Below are 25,561 nucleotides of genomic sequence, written 5' to 3' on the forward strand. Positions count from 1 at the left end.
TTTAGACTAACCCATCAATGTGGGGAAAAATAACCCAGAAATCTTTAGACTGGGTCAGATAAATTCAAAATCAATCCCAATTCTTGGCATTTGGCATGTCCCAGTTTTAAACCTCATTTTGGGATGTGGGGAAGCCCAATCACTTCCTTCACCTCCAGCACCACTCCCAGAGCCTGGGCTGGCACAGGGCTTAGCACATTCCAGGTTGGGAATGATCCAAAATCCCTTGAGAACTGCATCTTCCCACACACTGAATCCATTCCTGCACCCAGGGCAGTGTCTCCCAACAAATCCCGAGCTGCTCTTTTCCCTGCACAGTTAAAGGAGCTTGAATTAAATCCGGGATTAATTCAGCACCTGCTCCCAGCTGGCTGCAGAGGGAAGCTCAGCTTCCTACTCCTGCTCTTGCCTTTCCATGGCTTTTTTTGGGAAGAGCATCCCTGGAAAACTCTGCAGGGAGCTTCGGCAGAGCTTGGCTGGGACCAAGCTCATCCCTGAAAATTCAGGAATTAAAATCCCAAGTTCTGCCAAAGGCCAGGAGCTCCCCTCTCACTCTGCCTGGTCCTGTCCAAACACCCCAATTCCCCTGGGAATGATCAGCCGGAGCTGATCGTGGCACTGAGTTATTGAGAAATGAGGACACAGCCAGAGCTGGGAGGTGTTCCTGGTGGAATTATCCCCAGTTCTGAAACTGTTATTCCTCACTCCTGGAACTGTTATCCCACAGCTCTGGAATTAACATCCTCTGGAATTGTTATCCTGAGCTCTGGAATTGTTATTCTGTGGAATTGTTATCCCCAGCTCTGGAATTGTTATCCTGAGCTCTGGAATTGTTATCCTCTGGAATTGTTATCCTCTGGAGTTTTTATCCCCAGCCAGCAGCTCCAGGGGGGACATTCCTGCCTGGAGAAAGCCAAAGCAGGTCCCACATGGCACCATCTGGGAATCCCTCAGTTAATTCCTGTAAATCTTCTCCTGCCCTGGGCAGAGGGAACTGAGCTGGGAAAGGTTTGGATTCTCCCAGATTTTTACTGTCCTTGGCCTCAGTGCCCCTTCTGTCAAATGGGAACAACATCCCAAGGAATTCCTTGGTCTGGAGGTGTCTCCAAGGCTCTTCCCACCCCCAGGGGGCCCAGGGAGGGGCCCCGGGGCAGCCCCAGGAGCCACATCTGGCAGGGAGCCCAGATGTGCATCCCTAGAGGGCACTTTGGGACCAGGATTCCCGGTATTCCTGGGGAAGGAAGGACCTGCAGCAGGGGCCAGACATGCCCCGGGAATGCTGTGGGATGCCGAGTTCATCCCAAGGTTTTCCAGCATCCTTTGCTTGGTATCACCATGGAAACGATAAGCCAGGGTTCCCCCACATTCCCAGGGACCCCCAACCTTTCCAGAGATTCCCAGCCTTCCAGGGATTCGCTTTTCTCGGGGCTCTCCAATCTTCCAGGGATCCCAGGAACCACCCCACCTCCTGTGTGACCCCTGGGAAGGGCAGGAATTCCCAGCACTGGCACCAAGCAGTCCAAGCTTCTCTGGGTGTGCTCCCTGCTCCCACCAACCCCGAGATTCCCGATATCCTCCCACATTCCCCATTATTCCGGGAAGCAAACGGGACTTGGATGTCTGTCCTCAGGTCACCCCCAGTCCCTGCTGAGCAGGGGATCCCTGGATGTTCCCTGTGCTCCCAGGGAGTCTCCTGCCCCTCCAAGCCCTCCATATCCATGCAGGAATCTTGATCAAACTCCCAATGCTCACATTTTTCCCAGACAAAGATTTATAGATTAAAACAAAAAATCCAATTGCCATGGAAACGTGGCTCCAAGGAAATGGGAGCTGCAATCCTACCCTGGGAAAACGTGGAGTTGTGAAGGCACCAGTTTCACCAGTTTGGCTGCCCTGAGCGTGCTCTGATTTCCATGGAACTGGGGTCTAAGTTCCCTGGAGGCTGCCTGGGAACGGGGAGGTGCTGCTGGAATCTGAGGGTTGATCCCAGATGAGGCCACGAAGCTTTTCCAGGGAAATCCACTTGTTCTAGATTTGTCCTGGGGGTGTTTTTGCTGTGGGCTGAGCTCCGAGAGCAATCAGGGACAGGGAATTTCCTCGTGGATAAAAGGGAGATGTTTGCTACATCCACTTGGGAAAAGGGGCTGTTCCCAGGCAGGAATGACGTCCTGGGGGCTCTGCAGGGTCTGGGTGAGCCTGGATTCCCCTGGATTCAGGGGAATAAATTTATCCTGGAGAAAAGGAAGCTGGGTTCTGACTCCACAACTCCCTGACAGGATGAGGCAGCTGGGGGATGGGGACTTCTCCAAGGAAAAAGGGACAGAATGGGAGGAAGCAGCCTCAGGCTGTGTCAGGGGATGCTCAGGTTGGATTTTGGGAAATTTCTCTCATGGAAAGGGTGGTCAGGCCCTGGAAGGAGCTGCCCAGGGAGGTTTGGGGTCATCCCAGCTGTCACCACAGAAAATCACCTCTGCAAATGAAAAATGTCATTTCCATTTGCTTCAGGGAGAAGGGAAGGGCAGGAATGGGAGAGAGAAGGAAAACCAGCTTTGCCAGCAGAAGAACTATGGGGGAATTTGGGATGGAGCAAAGAAAGAAGCAAAGGGGTCTCTGCCACCCAATCCCAAGGGATGAGAGCACAGAGCCAGTGCTTCCCTCTAGCACCTCCAGAATTCCAGCCTGAAGTGTCCCAGGGCAGGAGACAGGACTTGGAGAACCCGGGATAGGGGGAGGTATCCCTGCCCAGTGGATTGACTTTAAAGTCCCTCCCAATCCAAAGCATTCCATGGTTCTGGAATTCCTACAGCATCAACTGGGATAAATATCCAGGACAAACCCCAGCTCCCAGCTACCCTGGGCTGGGACCCCAAGCTTCCCATCAGAGATTCCTGATTTATCTCCCACTTTTCATTGATTTGGGTGCCTTCCACCCCATCCCTGGGTCATGGAGAGGGAAGGGGCAGGAGCTGGGACTCCAGAGCTCCTTCAGCCTGGAGAGGAGGCTTTTCCCTGCTCCCTCCGTTCCCAGCTCCCTCCCTTCCCGAGGAGCAGGAGGTGTTGTACAACTCCACGGAGCTGCTGTGCTATTTTTAGGGAACATATTGCATTTGCATCCCAAATCTAGGGCCAGATGGCTCCATGGATATTATTAAAAAGCTCATTACATAATCCAGGAGCAGGAGAAAGCGCCACAATTCCAGCCTAGGGCTGGGAAAGGTTTTGCTGGATGAGCAGGATCCAGGAATTCAATATTCCAGTCCCTTGCTCGTGTCTTATTAAGCTTAATTTTTAATCATTAAAAAGCGGGAACAAATGTCTGGGACGCTGCTCTCCTGGGGGTCATCCCAGGGCAGGCAGGGATGCTCCTGGGATGCTGATTCCACAATGTCTCAGTGCTGGGGAAGGAATAAAAATCCCCTTCCCACCTCAGCATCCCTTGGGAACCACGTGTGGCAGTGAAGGGTGACCACAGGAGGGACAAGAGCCAGAAGATCCAGAGCTCCGTGGATATTATTAAAAAGCTCCTTACATAATCCAGGAGCAGCAGAAAGCAGCAGGATTCCAGCCCAGGGCTGGGAAAGGTTTTGCTGCATGAATAAGAGCCAGGAATTCAATATTCCAGCTCCTTGCTCCTTCCTGCTAAACTAAATTTTTAATCATTAAAATAAGGGAACAAGTGTCCCACATCCTGCTCTCCTGGCGGAATCATCCCAGGACAGGCAGGAATCATCCTGGGATGCTGCTTCCATGATTTCTCCATGCTAGGGAAGGAATAAAAACGCCCTTTCCACCTCAGTATCCCTTGGGAATCAGGTGTGGCAGTGCAGGGGCAGGAGGGAGCAGAGCTGTGGCCATCGCGGTACCTCCAGCACCCCTGGGAGCTGCTGGCAGGAACAGGGGAAGGAGAGAGATTCCCTGGAGGGAGGGAGGGATATTCCCGGCATCCAGAGCCGGGGGTGTCACCCATCTGCCAGCCTCATTCAGCTGCTGCCCCCGGGAACTGGGATGATCCCAAATACATCAAAATAAGGGAAAACAGCTCTGAAAGGCACAGACCCAGACCCTGTTCATCCCTCCCCCTCCAGGAGCTCTGCTGCTTCCCCTGGAACATCCTGAAAAATTAAACAGGGAAAAGCTGCTGCTGATTCTGGCTGGGGGAGGAGCCAGGGGGAAGCAGAATCCCCAGGGATGAGGAGGGGTCCTGGCAGTGCTGCTGCCCCTTTGGGATGGATGGATGGATGGATGGATGGATGGATGGATGGATGGATGGATGGATGGATGGGACTGGGATGTCCAAGGGCCCAGCCACTTTTTGGTACAGATGAAAGGGAGATCACAGAATCATGGAAGGGACCTTCCCTTCCATTCCCACCCTCACCATGGGCAGGGACACCTTCCACTGTCCCAGGCTGCTCCAAGCCCTGTCCAGCCTGGCCTTGGGCACTGCCAGGGATCCAGGGGCAGCCACAGCTGCTCTGGGCACCCTGTGCCAGGGCCTGCCCACCCTCCCAGGGAACAATTCCTGCCCAGTCTCCCATCCAGCCCTGCCCTCTGGCAGTGGAAGCCATTCCCTGTGTCCTGTCCCTCCATCCCTTGTCCCAGTCCCTCTCCAGCTCTCCTGGAGCCCCTTCAGGGCCTGGCAGGGGCTCTGAGCTCTCCCTGGAGCTTCTCCTCTCCAGGAAATCCAGGAAAGGATTTTCCCTCTCTCTATCCCAAAGCATTGCAGCACCTCCCTCCCTTTGTCCCCCAGTGTCCCCAGGTGTCCCCCCAGCCCTGTCCCCTCCTCCCACCCCCTCTATGCAGGATTTCATGGACAAATAAATGGAAATATAAAAACATTTGCAGTGAGTTTTGGTGCCACCCAATGGGCATTGCCAGCTCCAGGGGGCAGGAGGAGGGGCAGGATTTCCCAACCACCATGGGAAAACTCCAGGCAGCTCAGGCTGCTGGAACTGGGCTGGGGAGAGGAAAAATAGACCAAAATATCCATCAGATGGGAATTGGGGAAGGGAATGGTGGGGCTGGCACTGGAAGGTTTTTAAGGAATGGGAAGAAAACAGCGGGAGGTGAAATCCAATAATAGGATAATGAGGCAGAGCTGAATCCAGATGGATTTCCCAAGAGACACAAACAAGGGAATTCCTCATCTTCTGGCAACCTCAGAGCTGACCATCGATCCCGACGGTCACCATGGAGATGATTCATCCACCCCATCCCTTGACTCATTTAGATGGAAAATCCCTTTTAAATGAGTTATGGAGGGTGGGGTGGCTCCAGTCTGGATTTTATCCCATTCCTCCCCAAATGCACCTCCCCCATGGGAGGGGACTCCAGGAGCCCCGGCAGTGGAAATGTCAGCCCCAGCTCTGGTCACAGGGGGATGGATGGGACAGGGAAAGGAGCACCCCAAGAGGGGCTGGGATGGGAAGAGGAGCAGGAAAGGCGGGACTTGAGAGGAGTCCAGCACAGCTTGGGTTGTGTCTGGCGAGGGGAAAGCTCCAGATCCTCTCTATAAATACTCCCAGGCAAACACCAGACGGGAGCAGAACATTTCCACCGGCAGGAAAAACAGTGGGGAAAACAAAGGATCCAGAGTGGAACAGGTTATCCCGGGATACCGACCCGAGCTCCTTCATCTGGGGATGCTCCAGCCAGGCGCCAGCCCCAGCTGAGGGGACAGTGTGCACACAAAGAGGGGCTTTGGCATTTCCTCCTCAGAATCAGCTCTGACATCCCTTGGGATGTGTGAGCTGCTCCAGCCTGGAATTACACAGAGTCTCCATGGCCTGCAGGACTTGGAGGAAAAGGTTGGAAAAATGATAGAGAGAAGCCCTCAGGGGAACACCCTGGGGGCTGGAGGAGCAAACTGGGGGATGCTCTGCCCTCCACTGGGACCAGACTGGGACTGGATCGAGACTTTGGGCTTGGGAAGATGTTGGATGTGGGCAGAATGGGGGGGAATGGGATCCTTTCCTGGAAGTGACAGTTCCAAGAGAGCTGAAGGTCCCCTGGGTGGATCCCAGGTGAGCAGATCCCAAGGAAGAGCAGAGTTGGCTCAGAGCCCTTTTTCTCCAGGCCTGAATTCCATGCAAGAGGAAACAGCCTCCAGCTGTGCCAGGGGATTGGGAGAATTGGGAGATTGGGAAAATTCCTTCATGGAAAGGCTTGTCCAGAGGTGGAGTCCCTGTTCCTGCAGGGATTTAAATCCATGTGGATGTGGCACTTGGGGACAGGAGCCAGTGGTGGCCATGGCAATGTTGGGGGATGTTTGACTCATCTCAGAGGGCTTCTCCAACCTGAACAATTCCATAACCCTGAATTCCAAGCCATCCTTCCTCATGAAGAGCAGGAATTCTGCCTCTGCTGCCAGTTAACCATTTTGGCAAGGCTGACATTGAAGTCCTCTCTCCCATCCCCCCTCCAGACACCTCCATTTTCCTTCCCTCACCCTGAGCTTCCACAGACAGAAAAGAGACTTTTCCATCCACAACCCCATTCCCCTCCCACTGCTCCCACTCCAAAATAGCCGAGCAGCTCCTCGTGTGGGATCCCCTGTCACTCGGCCAAACCCCGCAGACGGCTCTTCCCTCCTTTCCTGGAATAGCAGCCGTGGAAAAGCAAAACCACAACACAAATATTCCAACAGCTCCACTCCACACAGGCACAGCCCATTCCCCAAGGGTTTCCCTGGTGGTGGCAGAATTTCAAACCCATCCCACGGCTCAGGACTGTCCCTGGCCTGTCCCAGCTCAGGGCTGTCCCCAGCCCTGTTCCAGCTCAGGACTGTCCCCAGCCTGTCCCAGCTCAGGACTGTCCCCAGCCCTGTCCCAGCTCAGGACTGTCCCCAGCCTGTCCCAGCTCAGGACTGTCACCAGCCCTGTCCCAGATCAGGACTGTCCCCAGCCTGTCCCAGATCAGGACTGTCCCCAGCCTGTCCCAGCTCAGGACTGTCCCCAGTCCCAGCTCAGGACTGTCCCCAGCCCTGTTCCAGATCAGTATTGTCCTCAACCTGTCCCAGATCAGGACTGTCCCCAGCCTGTCCCAGATCAGGACTGTCCCCAGTCTCAGCTCTGGATTGTCCCCAGCTTGTCCCAGCTCAGGATTGTCCTCAGCCTGTCCCAGCTCAGGACTGTCCCCAGCCCTGTTTCAACTCAGGACTGTCCCCAGCCTGTCCCAGCTCAGGGCTGTCCCCATCCTGCTGTCCCGAAGAGGAGGAAGGGTCAGGAATGTGGCCTGGAGGGCACATGGAAGGGGCCCAGGTGCAGCACAGGTCACCCATGGCTCCTGTCACTGTCCCCAGGGTGCCAGGACAGCTGTGCCACAGCCCTGGGGAGGCCACCAAGGTACCCCCCACAGTCCCTCTGAGGGACTGTCCCCAACTGTCCCTAAAGCTCAGGCAGGATGAGCTTCCCTCATTCCATGATGGGACAACAGGAGGAAAAAGGCTGAATCCATGGATTTGGGTGCCTTTCCCACCCCCAGATCCATGCTCCTCTCCCTGCCCCCCTTGGATTGTCCCTCTCTGTCCCCAGCTGGGTCCCCCCACACCCTCAGCTCCATTTTCTCCCCTCTATCCCTTCTAAACCAATCGACTCCTTCCCAGTTCTGCCTCCAGGGAAGCCCAGCAGGAGCCCTTGGGAGCAGCTCAGTTGTTCCTCAGTGCAGATTGTTCCATACTCCAGAGCAGGTCATTTGTCCTGCCAGAGCAGATTCTTTATTCCTTTGGAGCTGTTCATTTTCTCCTCCAAAGGTGATTTTTTATTCCTTCAAAGCAAATTATTTACTCCTCCACATCAGATTATTTAATATTCCAGACCAGATTATTTTTTCCTCCAGACCAGATTTATTTTGTCCCTCCAGAGTAAATTCTTTGCTCCCCAAGCGTAGATTATTGAATAATCCACAGCAGATTATTTATTGCTTCAGAGCAAATTATTTACTCCTTCAGAGCAGATTCTTTATTCCTCCAGAGCCATTTGTTTGTCCTTCAGAGCAGATTCTTTGCTCTTTCCAAGCTGTTTATTTATTCCTCCAGAGCAGATTGTTTAATATTCCAGAACAGATTCTTTGTTCCTCTAGGGAAAATTATTTGTTCCTCCAGAACAGACTCTTTGTCCCTCCAGAGCAGATTGTTTAATATTCCAGAACAGATTATTTATTCCTCCAGAGCAGATTTTTTGCTCCTCCAGAGCAGATTCTTGGCTCCTCCTGAGAGGATTATTTAATATTGCAGAGCAGAGTCTTTGTCCTTTCAGAGCAGGCTTTTTTCTCTTTCAGAGCAGATTCTTTGCTCCTCCAGAACAGATCATTTAATATTCCAGATCAGATTATTTAGTTCCCCCAGAGCTGCCCCCAGCAATGCTGCTTTAAGAGAACACTGCCAGCTCCTGCTGTTGCTCAGCACAATTAAAACTCTTCCAGAGCCTCTCCAGCAGGGAAAACCCATTCCCAGGAGGGAAAACTCTTCCCAGGAGGAAAAGCCCTCCTCAGCACCAGGAATTCAGGAATTGCTCTCAGGAAGCACCTGGGAGGTCTCAAGCACCAACAGGACAACATGGGAGCAATAGATGATCCCTGAGCCAAAGGGATTAATCCAATTAAATTTAATTAGCCTTTACAAGAGACTTTTATCTCCAAAGCTTTTTCCAGCCCTGAAATCTCCCTGGGTCTCCCTGGGATTGATTAAAATGCTCCAGGAAGGAAAAGGAGGAGGAAGGGTTGGGATCAGGGAACGACCTCGATGATTCCCAAGGGAAACCAGAGCATCCCCAAACCTCACCTGAGGCTCTGAGACCTTGCTCCCAGTGCTTGGAAAAAGCAAGGATAAAAATCCAATGTTTGCAAACACCTTTAAAGCTCCTGGGACAGGGAACAGCCCCAAACTTTGTCACCTTGGCGGCAGCACCCCAAATTCCAAGGTTTTTCCCATGTTTCCCCATGTATTCCCAAATATTCCTGCTATTTTGAGGGCTCCTATTTCAGCTGTGGGCATTTGACAGCAGAAAAGCTCCAAGGAAAGCTGGAAATGCAGATTTCATTTTAATGCTTCATCCGTTGCTTTTTAGGACCTTATCTCGGCTTTCCCAGATTCCCAAAGCCAGAGGGTTTGGATTCCTTCAGGTTTGCCTTCAATGAACATTTCCTTGAATTTGGGGCTTTTTTTCCCTTCTTCTTTTTTAAAGGAGGCTTTTGAAGCATCCACAGCCCTGGGAGGATTTTCATGCATTTGATTTGTTCTCACAGCCTTTAGTTGAACAAAATTCTGGGACAATTCCAGAGAGGAGAAATTCCAGGGAAACTTCCAGGGCCTAAAGGGGCTCCAGGAGAGCTGGAGAGGGACTGGGACAAGGGATGGAGGGACAGCACACAGGGAATGGCTTCCACTGCCAGAGGGCAGGAATGGATGGGAGATTGGGAAGGGATTCCTGGTTGGGAAGGTGGGCAGGGGCTGGGATGGAATTCCCAGAGAAATAGTTTTGGTTTAAAATCAGCTGGGAAAAGCCACCCCCAGGAATCCCAGGTGGGGCTTAACAGGGAAAATCCTGGTTCCTGGAGAAGCTGGGAATTCCCAGGCAGCAACAGCTGGGAAAATCCCCCCAAACCCAGGGGCTCAGGGCTGTTTATCCTTCTGAAACTGGGAATAAATGGGGCCCAGAAAGGAAAAGGGTCTGGGGCAGGAATAACCCAGAGGGGCTCAGGCTAGGAGAAGTCGTTGGGTTTTATGGAATGGGAAAATCTGCTCATAGATCAGCCCACCCAAGGCAGGGCGGCCTTTAAGGGGCTGCTTGATGTCACCTAAAATGTGCTGTGTCCTGGCCCTTTTCTTGAGGATAGCCAGGATTCCCTGAATTAGCCAAGACTCCCTGAATTAGCCAGGACTCCCTGAATTATCCAGAATTCCCTGAATTATCCAGAATTCCCTGGGTCAGCCAGAATTCCCTGAGTTAGCCAGGATTCCCTGAATTAGCCAGGACTCCCTCAATTATCCAGAATTCCCTGGGTCAGCCAGGATTCCCTGAATTAGCCAGGACTCCCTGAATCATCCAGAATTCCCTGGGTCAGCCAGAATTGCCTGAATTAGCCATCATTCCCAGGGAGAACAGATCCACGTTTGTCACACTTCAGCAGCCCCTGGTGACCAGAGCAGCCCCTAAATTACTCTGCCACTACAAATTAATTAATATTTTATTGAGCAGCACCAAACCCCTGGGAGGAGCAGCAGTTCAAAGGTTACTCAGGGTTTGGGTCTTTGAGGTTGACACAAACTTCACACACTCCTGGTTTTTGGGGGATTGCTCTCCAGGGCCTCTGGAATTCTCCTGGAGCTGGGGAGAGCCAAGGCAGGGCTCATAAAGCAATTTTGGCTCTGTTGTGATGGAACAGAAGCTGCTGTTCCCTTGTGCCCTGGGATTTACAGGAGCTGCTCCAGGCTCAGATTGCCCCTGGGATTGGTGGTGTGGGATGAGTGGAATTGCTGGGAGGGATATTCCCCTTAAAATCCAAAGATTGTTCGGATTTAATAAACATGTTCATTTATAGCCACTTTTGGATTTCTGAGCCAAAAAGAGGGGATTTTTTTAGCCATCAGAAGCAGGTTTGGCAGCTGGGAGAGAGAAGGAGCCCGGAATTTCCTACAGGGGGGTTCCTCAGCAGGCAGTGAGGGAAGTAATGGAAAACATTCCCATGTTTTGTCCATCAACCCCTCTGGTCTCCAGGACCAGCTGGAAGCTGAGGCCTGGCCAGGAGCTGCTCTAGGGAATCTTCAGCCAATCCTGATGCACTCAGCACATCTTGGAGCATCCTCTGGGTCTGGTCTGGGCCCTTGAACAGCCAGAATTTAAAAAAAAAATAAAGAAAATGGGAATCCCGATGGTCGTTTGCTGCAGGAATTTCACCTCCTGCTTTCCCAGCAGCCAGGCCCTTCCACACAGCTGGGAAACTACTCCTATTCCTGCCTCCTGCTGGAGAATCCCAGATTTTTAGGGATTGGAAGGGACATGGAGGATCCTGTGGTGCCACCCACCCTGGGCAGGGACACCTCCCACAGTCCCAGGGGATCCAGGGGATCCAGGGACACTGCTGGGGATCCACACTCCCAGTGCCACCCTTCCAGTGACAGCGGGGACAGGAACGCAGTGGGAAGGAAAAACCCAACTCCTTCCAGCCCTCTGCCCACACTCCTTCCTCTCAGGAACACCTCCAGGGCTGGAATTCCCTCCAGGGCTGGAATTCACCTCCAGGGCTGGAATTCCCTCCCAGCTCTTTGCCCTAGGCAAAGTTTCCCCTGGAGAGCCCAGCCCGGGGGATTGAATTCCACACTGGAATTGTTATAGAAATATTCGGGAATCGTCTCCCTCTCTCACCAGAGTGAGGCGGTGCCGTGGCCAGAGCCACCCTCAGGCAGGGTTTGGGACTGGGGCGGTGTCCGGGGAGCCCCCAGGAGCAGGACACGGGACAGGGGACAGGGGACACGGGACATGGGACACGGGACATGGGACACGGGACATGGGACACGGGAGATGGGACAGGACACGGGAGATGGGACAGAGGACACAGGACAGGGGACACGGGACAGGACACCGGACACGGGACACAGGACAGGGGACACAGAACACAGGACACGGGGCAGGACACGGGACACAGGACACAGGACACAGGTCAGGGGACACAGGACATGGGACACGGGACAGAGGACACGGGACACAGGACACAGGACACAGGACACAGGACACAGGTCAGGGGACACAGAACACAGGACACGGGGCAGGACACGGGACACAGAACACAGGACACGAGACAGGCTGTGCAGGCTGCCGAGGGGCCCAGGGATAGGAGAAGGCTCCTGTGGAAGGCCTGGATCGACGTTCTGCCGCCTCAGAGGGCAAACAGGGTCACCCCGGCCTGTGAGAACGCAGCCAGTACAGAGAATGAAATCCAGGTTTAAAGAGTGTTCCTTCAGTTAATGCTCTTGAACCCATCAGTTGTTGATTGTTAATATCCCTAGCTGCTTGTCCTCAGGCTGTTGGAATTGAACTGTTCCATGTTACTTACCTAGTGCCTGTATCCCTCTCTGTGTGGTGTATTGCCTCCACTGCTCCCTAAAATGGCACCCAATATACAAATAGGGGAGACAATGAAACTTGGCCTGCTACTCAGAAATAAAAGGCTCTTAAAGAAATGAGCCACAGCAAAATTCAATACTGAAGGTAGTGCCCCTAGACTGGCGCAGCAGTGAGACTACTAACCAGGGTGGCTTTGTCTGGTCACCGTGACCTCAATAGTTCTGTCTGCAGGACACCCCTGGACAAGGCATCCCCAAAATTCCCTCCTGAGGAATCCCACGAGGGCAGCAGCCCCAGCCCTGCTGTGCAGCCAAACTGGGCACCTCCTCCTCCTCTGCATCTTCCACAGGAGCAGGGCCAGCGTGGGTGATCCCTGCGGTCCCCCCACCCAGGCTGTTTTCAGTACGTTGTATTTCTCTGGGGAAAGGTTTTTCCCTCCCCAGAGACCCCTGGAGCCTGTAACCATGCAGTTTAACCCTTCCTCCCCTTTCTGATTCTAATGGCTGAGTTCCAACAAGCTCTTCCTTAGCAGAAGCCTAGATAAGGCCCTGTTCTTCCTCATTTGTCCTCTTTCCCCCATGGAAACCATCTAGAATAAACGTCTTGGACTACATCTGGGAGTTAGAGCCTCTTCTGGAATCTTCTGCCTTGTCCCTGAAATATTCCTCCAAAGCCCTCTAAGATCTGAGCTAGCATAGGAACTCTGGGGGTCTGCAAGGGGGGAGTATTTCAAATACAGGCCTTCCAAAAGGAGGATTATCTCCTGGCCCTATTTATAGCAGTCAAGGCTCCTTGGGGTGAGCCCAGGAGCTTCTCCTTCAGCACTTCACCAAATCAAAGCCCTGATCATGGAGTTTTTCCTGGAATCCTGTAAAATTCCAGGTTTAAAGAGAGCTCAATAGCTCCCAGTGCAATCCGAGCCCAGAATGTCCAGAGACATGAGAATCCAAAATCAACCCTGGGACAGGAGAATCCAACATAACCCAGGAACAGGAGACTCCAGTATCAACTCAGATCCTGGGACATGAGAATCCAACCCTAAACCAGGTCCAGGGACATGAGATTTCCTTCTTGAGCCTCTGATCTTGAGCTCAGTCTTGGTGGGATGAGCAGTGTTGGGGTTGTGGGGGGCAGGACAGCACCAGGGGAGGTTGAACTTCACAGGATCTTCCCACAAAGTCAGCTCTGAACTCCGAAGACAACACAAGCCCCATAATTTTTGACAAAAATGAACACCTGAGGTTGTTTTTTCTCCCTCAGGTTCAAGGCCCACAGGCAGGACAGGTTTCCAGTGCCTTTGGCACACTCAGGGCTTGGGAGCTGTCTGAAGGAAGGAGCAGAGCAGCAGCTGCCAGCCCACCTCCCCTCTGCATGGAGCAGATGCCAATGGATGTGGAGGGACCAGACTGGAAAACTCCTCCCTCAGCTTTTTCCCTCACAGTTTTTAATCCTCACTTATTTATTCTTCCTTTTTTTTTTTTTTTTTTTTTTTTTTTTTTACCTCCTATGCAATGAGAGGCTGAGTCACCTTTCCCAAAATCACACGGATGAAAAAGCCCAGCACATTCCCAGACGGTTCCTCTTACAGGTTTTCCAAGGGGCAGCACCAAAAAGGCAGCAAAGTGGAAATGGTGGGAGACCAGGGCTGGGTGTCCTTGGAGAAACTCACAGGGGTCCTGTCCTGGGAGAAAAGGCTGGGAGAGCTGGGAATGTTCACCTGGAGAAGCTCCAGAGAGAGCTCTGAGCCTCTTCCAGGGCCTAAAAGGGCTCCAGGAGAGCTGGAGAGGGACTGGGGACAAGGGATGGAGGGACAGGACACAGGGAATGGCTTCCCACTGCCAGAGGGCAGGGCTGGATGGGAGACTGGGAAGGAATTCCTGGCTGTGAGGGTGGGCAGGCCCTGGCACAGGGTGCCCAGAGCAGCTGTGGCTGCCCCTGGATCCCTGGCAGTGCCCAAGGCCAGAACAGAGGGCTGGATAATTTTTAATGTCCCTTTCAGCACAAAATCCTGGAATTCCACAATATGAGACCCCAACGGGGTTGAACACAAAGCTCCAGGTGTTCCAGATGTCCCCAGGCCATCCCTGTGGGGGTTCCTGTCCCCACAGGTCCCCCAGAGCAGCTCTGTCTGTGTGAGATTAAGCCCTGAAGTGGAGGTTGCTCCTCATGTTCCCACCTCCATCATGAGCCTGTTTGAAAAGGACAAGACCTCAAAGCAATTCCCCCAGATTATCCCAAATCTTTGTCCTCCCCCTCACCTGGGCCAGACCAGGCTGATTTGGAGCAGGAGCTGAAATTTGGGAGCAAAGCTCCCCTAAAAGCCTGTGCAGCTTGGAATGACTGATGGGCACACAGGGATGTGTCTGGAAGAGTCAAACACCACTCAAAGAAAAGGGAATGGGGAACAAACAGAGCCAAATCCCCTCTCTGCTCCAAGCAGCACTCCGAGAGCTGCTGGAGGGGGTGGCCATGGTGACACCGACCTGGAGTGAGATTTCCTCCTCTCCCTTCTCTGATTCCCAAAACAACAACAGCTCATTCTGGATGAGTCTCCTCGCAGGGCTCTGCCACACAAACACAGCTCCTGGCAAGTTTCCCAGCGGTTGTTTTGGATGCTTTGTTTCAAATATCACCGTGGGTTCAGGAAAGCTGCAGCCACCACTGCTGGGCACTTCTAAGGGCAGCTGTGACCGGGTGTCTTGGGTTGAAAAATGTAACCAAAACTGTGTATTCTATTTTCATCTGTTGAAACTGGTTGAGAGATATTGTTCTTTATCTCTTGTAACTCTATGGGGGGGAAGAGGGCAGATGCCTTCTATTAATGGGACACCTGATAACACCAGATAAGGCAGGGCCTCCTTATCTCTTTCATCAACTTTGTCCACCCTTGGGGGATATCTTCTGTTAATGGGCCATTGAGGCTCACCAGTGACATCACACATTACATCATCCCATTGGGAGATGCTCCACCCATTGGGGAGGAGTAAACCATTCCCTACCCAGACAAAATGGGGCACAGGGAGCTGAGGGCAGCCTGTTTCCACTGGATTCCCAGAGGAAGACTGCACCCTTTTCTTGAGGATCATCTCTACTCTAATGGAGCCACAACTGTCACTCCAGGAGGACTTATCTGGAACTGCTTCCAACATCCTGACCAACAGGGTGTCAGGTTTGCATTCTGACTCTGTCAGTGGTCCTTTGTAGTATTGCATTTATTTATTTTATTTTATTTTATTTTATTTTATTTTATTTTATTTTATTTTATTTTATTTTATTTTATTTTATTTTTTACCTTTCTTGTTGTTTGTTCTTTTCTCTCTATTAAATTGTATTTTCTGACTTGGAGTCTCACTGGTTTTGCTTTCAAACCAGCACACCAGGTGGCCCTGGTGGCACTGTTCCCATCGTGTCCCACCCTCCTGCCCATCCTTTTTGCAGCAGGTTCATTAAAGGATGTGGCACCAGTGTTCCCAGCAAATCCACATCTACTGCAGGGGCTGCATCCCAATCCATGGGCCCTGGGGGGCATCCCACAGCCCAGCTTCCCTGGTCAGCACTTCCTGCTCCAGGACCAAGGGGTTCCACCCCCTCTGGAGATGATCAGCCCTGCTGGGTTCATTCCTAGACAGATTCCATCCATCCCAAATGCTCCAAAGTCAAGAAACCCAGTCCTTGGTTCACTCAGTCAGCACCAACCCAGCAAACACAGCTCTCAGGGCAGCAAATATTCCCAAATTCCAAGCAGAAAAATGCAGAGAGCAGCTGGAATCCACCTTGAACACAGCCTCCCCAAAATGCCTTTCCAGGGGAGAGGGGTGTGCTGGAGCCTCTGAAGGCGTCCCCACACTCCTGTCACCCACAAACGACATCCTTTCCCAGGACAGGCAGTGCCACTCCTGCCTGGCATCCCAAACTTTGGGGCTGGGACACCCAAGCCCAGAAATCCCCAAAACACTGGTCCCAAGGGGCCACCACAAACCCCAGGAAGAAAAGTGACACATCCTGGACTGAGCAGGCTCCTGCTCCCACAGCTGGCTTAGGCATGGGATGGAAGGATGGGATGGGATGGGATAATGGGATGGGATGGGATAATGGGATGGGATGGGATAATGGGATGGGATGGGATGGGATGGGATGGGATGGGATGGGATGGGATGGGATGGGATGGGATGGGATGGGATGGGATGGGATGGGATGGGATGGGATGGGATGGGATAGGATGGGATGGGTTTTTCCAAGGAAATCACCCGAGGAAGAGGAAGCTCTTACCTGTTTCTCCCCAGATGGGCAGATACTCGTCCTGCTGGATGTCCAGCATGATTTCCAGGCCATTCCCTGTCCCCCCCTTCACCGTGGTGAGGAGAGGCCGCCCCTCCTCTCCTGAGTTAAACATGTAGCATTTCCCATATTTTGTAAACACCTGTGGGGAAAAAAGAGAGGGATTAGGGAATATTTCCCACAGAATCAACACCCATTCCCAGCCAGCAGAGGGATGGGAAACAGCCATAGCCATAGGTCAGGGGCAAATATCCATGTAAATATCCACATAAATAGCCGCAGAAACATCCTCAGAAATATTCTCAGAAATATCCACAGAAATCCATACAGGTTTAATCACTTGTTTAATCATTGTGCTCTACTTATGAAAAATAGAAGAGGGAAGACAGGAAGGAGAAGCTGTTTGGAGGAAAAGCTCGAAAGCTCCTGGAGTCATTCCAGTCAATCCCAGCTCTGACAGACACACACTGGCCTTGAGCTCCTGCTAAAACTTCACACAATTCCCTGGTTTTGGGTGGAGTCTCAGCCCATCCATGCCATGGGAATGCTCTCCTGGCATCAAAAATCCAATATCCCCTTAATTGCTCCCTCTGCCACTGCTTGGAAAATAGGAAGAGTTAAAAACACTCGGGGAAGTGAGGGAAGATTTCCTCCATCATTTTGCTCTTCTTCAGTCTTATTTTGGGAGGATTCCTGATAGGAATTCCTGGCAAAGCCCAGGTGGAACTTCCAGGCACCCCCAACACTGCAAATGAGAGGGGGCAGCAGTGTCCAGCGGGGGTGGACATGGGGGTCCACGAGGCAGGGACAGGTGGAACACGGGTTTCCCAGCACGACAGGGCTCCGAGTGCAGGACACGTGGGTGTGCAAGAGGAGGAGCACGCGTTTCCACGGGAGGGAACACCGCGTTTCCCAGCAGAGCGAACACGGGTTCCTGGGCTGGGATGGACACAGGATGCCAGGTGGGATGGACACATTTCCAAGTGCAGTGTACATGGATTTCCAAGAGGGAGGGACACTGGTTTCCAAGTGAGATGGACTTGTGAGGGACACAGATTTCCAAGAGGGGGACACAGGTTTTTCAGTGAGGTGGACATGTGTTTCCAAGTAAACATGGGTTTCCCACTGGGGTAGCAGATTTCCCAGTGGGATAATAGAGATTTCCCAGTGGGGTAACACAGATTTCCCAATGGGAACTCAACACTCCTGTGGGCAGCAGAGATGTCACATCTTTGCTGTTGGTGACACTCAAGGCCCGGGCTCAGCTCAGGCTCAGCCTTCTCCCTGGAATGGGAAAACTCCCAGATTTAACCCCCGCCAATCCCTCCTCTGCCCTGCACTGACAGCCTGGGGACATACAGAACTGCTTCCTGGGATAAAGACTCCAGAAAGCCCAGTCTGAAAACCAGTAACAACCAGTAAACCCCAGCAAGGAGCACTTGGAGCACAGGGAGCCAGTGCAGAGCAGCTCCAGTCCCTCCAGAATCTCTCCCACATTTGCTGAGCTCATTTGACCCCAAGATGAGTCAGAAACCCAAACAGAAGCTGGAGCCAGCAGTGATTTATTCCCTCAAATATTGACATATCCTGACTAATCCCAGTGCCAGGGAAGCAGGTGGGATAGGAGAGAAAGGAAATAATATTTGAATTCAAATAGGAAGTGTTTGTGAGGGGAAAAACAATACATCTTTTAAAAAGGATTTGTTATCCAAATAAAAAAATCCCGTTTTAATGCTTGCCTGACCGATTAAACAGCTCAGGCTGGAAAAAGAAGCTGAGCCTCTGGAAGCAGCCCCGTGGATGGGTTTTCCCAGATAGGCTCTGAAGGCAGAAGTCAAAAATTCCTAATGAGGGGAGTTTAAAATCCAGAAAGGAGAAAATCAGGGGGAAACAACAAGGCTGGAATGGGAACAGCAGCCCAGGGACTGAGGATTGTGGAGCTGCCATGCTTGCCACAGTCTGCAGACAAATCCAGGCTATTTGGGGGTTTATAGGGCTATAAAAATTCCCTGTAAAAGCTGCCATTAGGATGTGTTTATCCAAGGAAAAGATGGAACCTGACAGGGGCAGCAGGGCTGGAATCACCATCCCAAGGAAAGAGACCTCATGGGGACTGGGGAAGGGCAACCACGGGACCCCTCAGCCACCAGGATTCCCATCGTTCCCAAAGAAGAGACAAAAAATTATTCCTAACGAGATTTAAAGACATTTCCAAGTTCAAAAATCCATGTGCATTCATTCCAACTCCATTAATCGGTGTCACAGGATCAATGGAGCCATGGAATGGGTTGGGTATGGACCTTAAGAATCACCCAGTGCCCTGGGCAGGGACAACTTCCACCCTCCATCCCAGGGAGCTCCAGCCTGGCCTTGGGCACTGCCAGGGATCCAGGGGCAGCCACAGCTCCTCTAGGAATTCCATTCCAGCCCCACGCTCCCAGGGAGGAATTCCTTCCCAGTATCCCGTCCATCCCTGCCCTCTGGAAACCTTTCCCTGTGTCCTGCCCCTCCCAAGGATGTTCCTCATCTTTTCCCCCTTGCTGGGATCGAATATTTGGGAAAATGCAACATTGTTTTTCCAGAGTCTTCCCTTGGATTATTTGGAAAATAAAACATTGTTTTTCCAGAGTCTCCTTGTTTTCAGGCTCCCTGACAACAGGAAAGGACTGGGAGCATTATCAGATCACCAGGATAAAAGCCGGAGCTGTTGGGAAGGGCTGGGATTTACTGGAGGCAGCGAACCCGAGCAGAGCAGGATGATTTAAGCTCAGTTTGTGTGGCTGAGGGGGAAAAAACCCTCCTGGTTCTTGGAAATGCTTTAACTTCCAATAAAAAGGGCCAGAAACAAAACTCCAGACACGTTCCGTCAGTAGAGTCCATAAAAATTCCAATTTGTTCCCTCTGAAGGAGCACAGGGCCTTTGACAGCACCTTGGAAAATCCCTGCTTGGGCATAAAGGGAAATAATTCTAAATCTGTGGGATGGGATTTGATGGAATAGTTTCGGTCGGGAAAAGCCTTTAAGATGATGGAGTCCAACCCACGAATGCCTTGGAGTGACTTCCTGAGCCCCTCCTTTAGCCAGGGGAAGCCCAAGGACAGTGTTTATTTTGGGAATCTAAAACTCAGAGCAGGGGTATCCCAAACAGATTCCAGGCACAAACCAGACAACACCGCCACCAAAAGCTCCAAGAAATCCTTGGAAAAACAAATCCTGTGAATCCATCAGGCCTGGGACTGATATTCCAGAGGCCTGCCTGGAGTCATCGGAAATGAGGCATTCCAGTTTCTAAAAAGCAAAAACTCAGAAAAAAACCTTTCTGCTGAGAAACTATCCCTTCAATCCAGAGAAAAATGATGGGAAAAGGAACTCATTGGAAGCCTGGGAATGACTTTTCCAAATGCAGATGGAGATGCAGGTGGGGGTGTGCTGGTGAGGCAGGAAGGAGGTGTCAGATGGAGGAAAAACCATGGAGAAAAGAAGGAATTGGAATCCTGTGCAGTCATTTCTCCACAGTTGTGGGACACAAAGGCTCAGAGGGACATTTCCAAGCAAGCCACATCCAAGGGATTCATGCAGAGTGGGAAAAATGGAAAACAAAGCAATTTTCAAGATGGGTCCAGGAGAAGGGGAACGTGGAGCTAAAAAACTGGGATGCGTTTGGGCAAAAACATCCATGAGAATTTGGGGAAAAGATCTTATTTAAGAGGAGAAAAGACTTTATTCCCAGGGTTTTGCCAGAGAGATCCATTCCAAGGCCTCCCAGCTCTTCCACTCAACCGAGGGTTGCACTGAGCCCTGTCCTGACAGAGGAATGATTCCATCCTGGGCTCCATGCCAGGAACCATGCCAGGAACCATGCCAGGAACTATCCCAGCTCCATCCCAGCTCCATCCCGGCTCCATCTCAGCTCCATCCCAGGAACCATCTCAGCTCTATCCCAGCTCCATCCTGGCTCTATCCCAGCTCCATCCCAGGCTCCATCCCAATGGTCCCTTTGTCCTCCCAGGCAGGAGTCAGTGGGACATTCTTTAAAATGGAACGATGGGAAGAAAATCCCAATGGATGCCCACAGGGGTCTGAGGGATCCCCAAAGGAATCCCTTTCCAGGGGGATTGAAGGGAGGGAACTGGGACTTGGAAAGGAGGGAACTCCTGGAATGAGCAGAAAGGATTTAATGTCCTTTCCCAATAAAGGCCAGAGGGAAGGAATCAAATGCCAATCCCAGCAGAGGGGGATGCAATCCCAGCCTTTAGGGCATGATCTTCATGCATTATCCACATCCCAATCCTACAAAAACACTGGGAAAATGCAAAAATCCCAGAGCCATCAATTCCAGATGGGATTTGGGTCACCCTCACCTGACCATAAGGCAAAGCTCTTCCAAAAATGAACAAAATCCAGGAGGGGGAAACGCCTGGAGAGCTTTGGCATCTGCTGCAAGGGCAGCCCCGGGCCCCGGTTAAATCCCTGTTTGTTTGTGCTGTCAGGAACGTGGCGGGGACATGTCAGACATGGAAAACCTGATTCGTCCCTGCCGGCGGCTCCGAGGTCCCCACGGAGCACGGGGATGGGAGGGAGCTGCGGGAAGCACAGCCAGGGACGTTGTCAGGGCCGTGTTTACACGGAGAGGCTTTTCTGAGGCTGAGATTCCCGCTGGGATTTGTCAGGCAGTGCTGCCAGGGAAGGCAGCAGAGGTTTCCCTGCAGCAGCTCCGGGTCTGCCTGAGCCTTCCCGCTTCCCTGTCAGGCTGCTGCCTCCCGATCCCAGTGATCCCAGCCCCTGGCACACCCTGAAGGCAGATTGATCCCGTTCTTAGCGTCAATGGGAATGTTTTTCCCAAACGAGGAGCCCAAATCCAATGATCTGGCACTGCCACAGCTGCTCTGAACACACAACATTCCCAACACATCCAACGCTCCCAACACATCCACCCCTCCCTTCCAATCCAGCTTGTGCCACTGGACATGCCCAGCTCTCTCCAATCTCTTTGTTTCATGGGATGGCATCAAACATTCCCAGTGGCTCACAATTCCCAGCTTCAACTCCAGTTGAACACCGGCAGCACCGGCAGAGGAGCACTCGGCTGCTCCATGGATAACTCCCTAAGGAATATTCCCATTCTATCCTGATTTGTGCCATCAGCCTCTCCCTGGAATGGCCCATTGGTGCCAGGATTTGTGGGCATGGGGAGGACTCCTCAGGGCTGCCATAAATCCATAAAAATCCCCCTCCAGCTCCAATTCATCTCCGGTGATTGGGTGTTTAAGAGGAAATACAGCCCCAAAATTCCGGCACCAAATGGATCAACTCCAGTGGAGAAGTTCCAAATATTTGGGAGTTATGTTGGTCCGTAAACCAAGGGAAGTGCTGCCCTCTCCTTGATTCCATCAATCCCTGGTTCCCTCCACACACAACAAAGGGATTCAGGACAGGAGCTGGGGCTCGCTGGGATTTATGGGTTGTTGGGAACTACACCTGAGAATTCCCATCTTCCAAGGGATCACAAGTGAACCCAGGAACCCCAGTTCCCAAGGGGTTCCAACCTGTCCCAAGGCTCTTTTTGGCAGAATATGGAATTAGTGGGGTTGGAAAAGCCCTCCAAAGTCATTGAGTCCAACCTATGACCAGGTGACACCATCAGGTACCACTGCAGAGGACATGTCCACTGGTTTTCTGGGATTTGGGAAGATTTGGGGGGAAGGGTGGGATCTTTTTAACAAAAAGTTTCTCAACTTATAAAAGTCTATGAAAATCAATTTAAAATCAAAGAAAAATTCACAAAAATCCATAACATCCAAGCCCCAGCACAAAGTTGAGGTCACCTGGAATGCACAAAGAGGTGACCTGAGGTCACTGACCAGGGACACCTCAGGCTGATGTCCCCACCTGGGGCTGGCCAGGTCACAGGAGGGCCACAAGCACCTGGAGGAGGCCCTTGGGAAGCAGCAGATGGAGCGGGAAAAGGAGCCGGGGGGGTGAGGGGGGTTTGAGGGGGGGTCCATCCCTGCTCTGAGGCCATCGAGGCTCATCCCAGCCCTGGAGCCTTGGGATGGGTGCCAGGCAGGGCTCCCAGGCTGGGATTCATTTGGATCCTAATTACAATCTGTGCTGCTGATCCATCCCCACCGATTCCCTTAATTAACTGCTGTCCATTCCCTCGGCTGAACTCCGTGCCCATCTCTGGGACTGACAACATTCCAACATCCCAATGCCCCAAAACTCCTCTCGAGTGTCCCAGAGCAGCCCCTGGATCCCCTCAGTGGATGGATCCCTGTGGAGAGGCTCCTGCAGTGCCCAGAACCTGAGGATAAAAGGGGGGATAAAACTCCTGGAGCTGGAATGTCCGTGTCAATCCCAAACCCTTCACCTGTGCAGGGATATCCTGCACCACAGCAATTCTCCAGAAAATAGGGATTAAGCATCTCCCATGTGTCTTAAACCCATCCAGCAGCATCCCAATCCAAAGGGATTGGGAAACCCTCTGGAGCTGGGCCGTCTTGGCCACCCAGGGTCCTCAGCCACAGCCTCCAGCCCCTCCACAGCCTCTGGACACCGGGATCCTGTGGGAGGCTCCAGCAGTTTGCTCCCTGCTATAAAATCATTTCCGTGGCTGGAGTTTTGAGGCTATTCCCTGGAATTCCCAGCCCTTCCACGGGGGCAGGAGGAGCTCAGCCCCGTGGGAAGGACAAACAGCTCCAAATATTCCCACTGGGACAACTCCAGCTGCTGACTTCCATGGAGGAAAAGGAGCTCCCTCACCCTCAGGCAGAGAGAGAAGCACTAAAAATCCACTGGAAAGAGCCACTGGAAACATGGGCTAAAGCCAGCCACTGAGAAGATTCATCAGACACAGCCACATCCACTGAAAAGATCCACATCCACTGAAATCATCCACTGGAAATCATCCCTTCCCTGCAGCCAGTAAGGCACAAAGCCCAGAGTTCTCCCTGCTCACATCCCTGAGTCCCACAGCTCCTGCCTGGAGGGAAATATTTGGGAATGAGGGAAAGCTCAACCTGTCCCCAGCCAGCCCAGGGCCAGCCTGGCCACCAGGGTCACTCTGAGTGACCACAGCCACGTGGTCAGTGATGGTTCCGTGCTTGGAACGGGATTTGTTGGAATAACCAGGCCAGAACTCTGGGATCCACCTTCCAGGCTCTTCAATTCCCTCTGTAGCCCATTGAAAAAGGTATTCCCATCATAGAAAAGATATTTCCATCATAAAAGTGCCCTTCCAGACACTTTAGCAGGAGATGCTCAAGTACAGGGAATCCTTTTTTATTTTCCTGTGATGGCTCCAGCATTTGGGAGAGGAACTCTGGAGAGGCTGCAAAGAACCAGGGCATCGTGGAAGTGTTTGGGTTGGAGGGACCTTAAAACCCATCCCATTCCACCCTTCCATGGGCAGGGTCATCTCCCACTACCCCAGGCTGCTCCAAGCCCTGTCCTTCCTGGACACTCCTGAGGTTGGAATTGTGAGCGGATCCTGGCCTGGGAGGCATCGGTGGCACAGATGGAGTGTGGAATTCTGGAATTCCCGCATCTCATTCCTGGCGGGATTCAGCTCCCTCCCATCTGTGTGCGAGGTGTGACCACAGCAGGGCTGACCCTGCTCTCTCCTGGGCATTCCAGAGCTTCCAGGCACTCCCCTGGGGGTGATGGAGTTCTTACAGGATTCCATGGAGTCGGATCCCTGCTGGGATCCCAGGGCACCTCTCCCAGCTCCTGTCCTGTGCTCCACACAAACCACAGAGAGCCCAGGAATGGGCCACGGTGGAGTAGTGGGAATTCTGTGGGAATGATGCCCTAGGTTTGAGCTCTCATGTTTTCCAGGCTCTGCTGCCCAGGGTGCAGCTCTGAGCTCACACTCAAGGTCACTCGGCTCCTCACAGAGCAGGGACACAAAACAAATCCTTTTCCTGCTGCACACCAAGGACAACTTTCAGCCCAAAAGCACAAACAAGTGTGGCTGAAGGGAGGAACAAGAAGGATGAGACCTCACAGCCTGGAGCTGGAATTGGACAATTAAACCCCAAAAATACAAATTAAACCCCAAAATACAAATGAACCAAAACTTATCCAAGTTGGTGACCTCATGACTGTTTGTCCATTTTGTGACCATTTTGGGTCCCCCTTGGGAGTAGCCCAAGTATGGTTAGGCTCTTGTCCTGCCCAAGGTGAATCCTTAAAGGCCTTTCAGCAAATCTCTGCTTTATTCTCCAGCTCTGCTCAGTCTCTTTTCCAGCTCAGCCTTCCCAAGGGATCAGGACCACCTCTGGCTGCTGGAATTCCCTGCCCTGGAGAGCACCGGGACGTTCCTGGGATGGCTCTGAGCAGATGAAGGGCGGAGGGGAAGGACACTGCGGATGTCTTGGGATGAGGGAGGCAGGGCCAGGGAATGGCTTCCCACTGCCAGAGGGCAGGGATAGGTGGGATACTGGGAAAATTCCTGGCTGAGAGGGAGGGGAGCCCATCAGGAAATTCCAAAGGGAGGATTTTTTATCCCTGGACTCTTTATCCAAGCCAAAACCTTCCCAAGAGATCCAAACGTGGAATTTCAGGTTGGTTATCTTGACACCCCTGAAAACCAAGGGGGTGGAGAGAGTCCACCAGCTGATCCAAGGGCTGGAGTCCCTCTGGAGCCAGGGAATGTTCACTGGGAGAACAGGTGGGGCCTGGGAATGCTGTGCTGGGGGTGTTTATCTGAAGAAGGGAAGGCTCCAGGGAGAGCTCAGAGCCCTTCCAGTGCCCAAAGGGGCTCCAGGAGAGCTGGAGAGGGACTGGAGACAAGGGATGAAGGGACAGGACACAGGGAATGGCTTCCACTCCCAGAGGGCACGGATGGATGGGATACTGGGAAGGAATTCCTGACTGGGAGCCTCCAGCCTCGGAGATTTAAGGAAAGCTCCTTCTTTGAAGCCCTTCTGTCTCCAAAGTTTAATTTGAGATTCCACTTTAATCTCTGGAGTTCTTAGGGCCAGGCAGAGCCTGTGGTGGTGTCACTGTCACCTCCCTGCCACTGCCCCTTCCCTTTGCTCCTCCTGTCTGTCCCTGTCACTTTCCCATCATCCAGGACATTTCTGAGCCCTGAAGATCCCAGGAGCTCCTCGGCATTAAAGGCTCCCTGATCCTGCTCTCCCTGATCCTGCTTATCCCAGGGAAAGCCCATTTGGGGTTGAGGACTTGCAAATTTAAGAAGACTTTTCCCAATCCTCAGA

The 25,561-nt window shown here is 52.3% G+C and overlaps 1 protein-coding gene across 2 annotated transcripts in view; it reads right to left on the minus strand.

Annotated features, from left to right (window-relative positions):
• The window catches only part of LOC134553931 (acid-sensing ion channel 2), a 401,966-nt gene that overhangs the window by 19,780 nt on the left and 356,625 nt on the right, over nucleotides 1-25,561 (minus strand). For both annotated transcript variants that reach the window (XM_063404097.1, XM_063404098.1), the window contains exon 2: nucleotides 16,332-16,482. In XM_063404097.1, coding sequence (XP_063260167.1) covers nucleotides 16,332-16,482 — 151 coding nt within the window. The remainder of the gene's footprint in view (nucleotides 1-16,331; nucleotides 16,483-25,561) is intronic.

The sequence above is a fragment of the Prinia subflava genome, chromosome 8 (genome assembly GCF_021018805.1).
Source record: "Prinia subflava isolate CZ2003 ecotype Zambia chromosome 8, Cam_Psub_1.2, whole genome shotgun sequence".
NCBI lineage: Eukaryota > Metazoa > Chordata > Aves > Passeriformes > Cisticolidae > Prinia > Prinia subflava.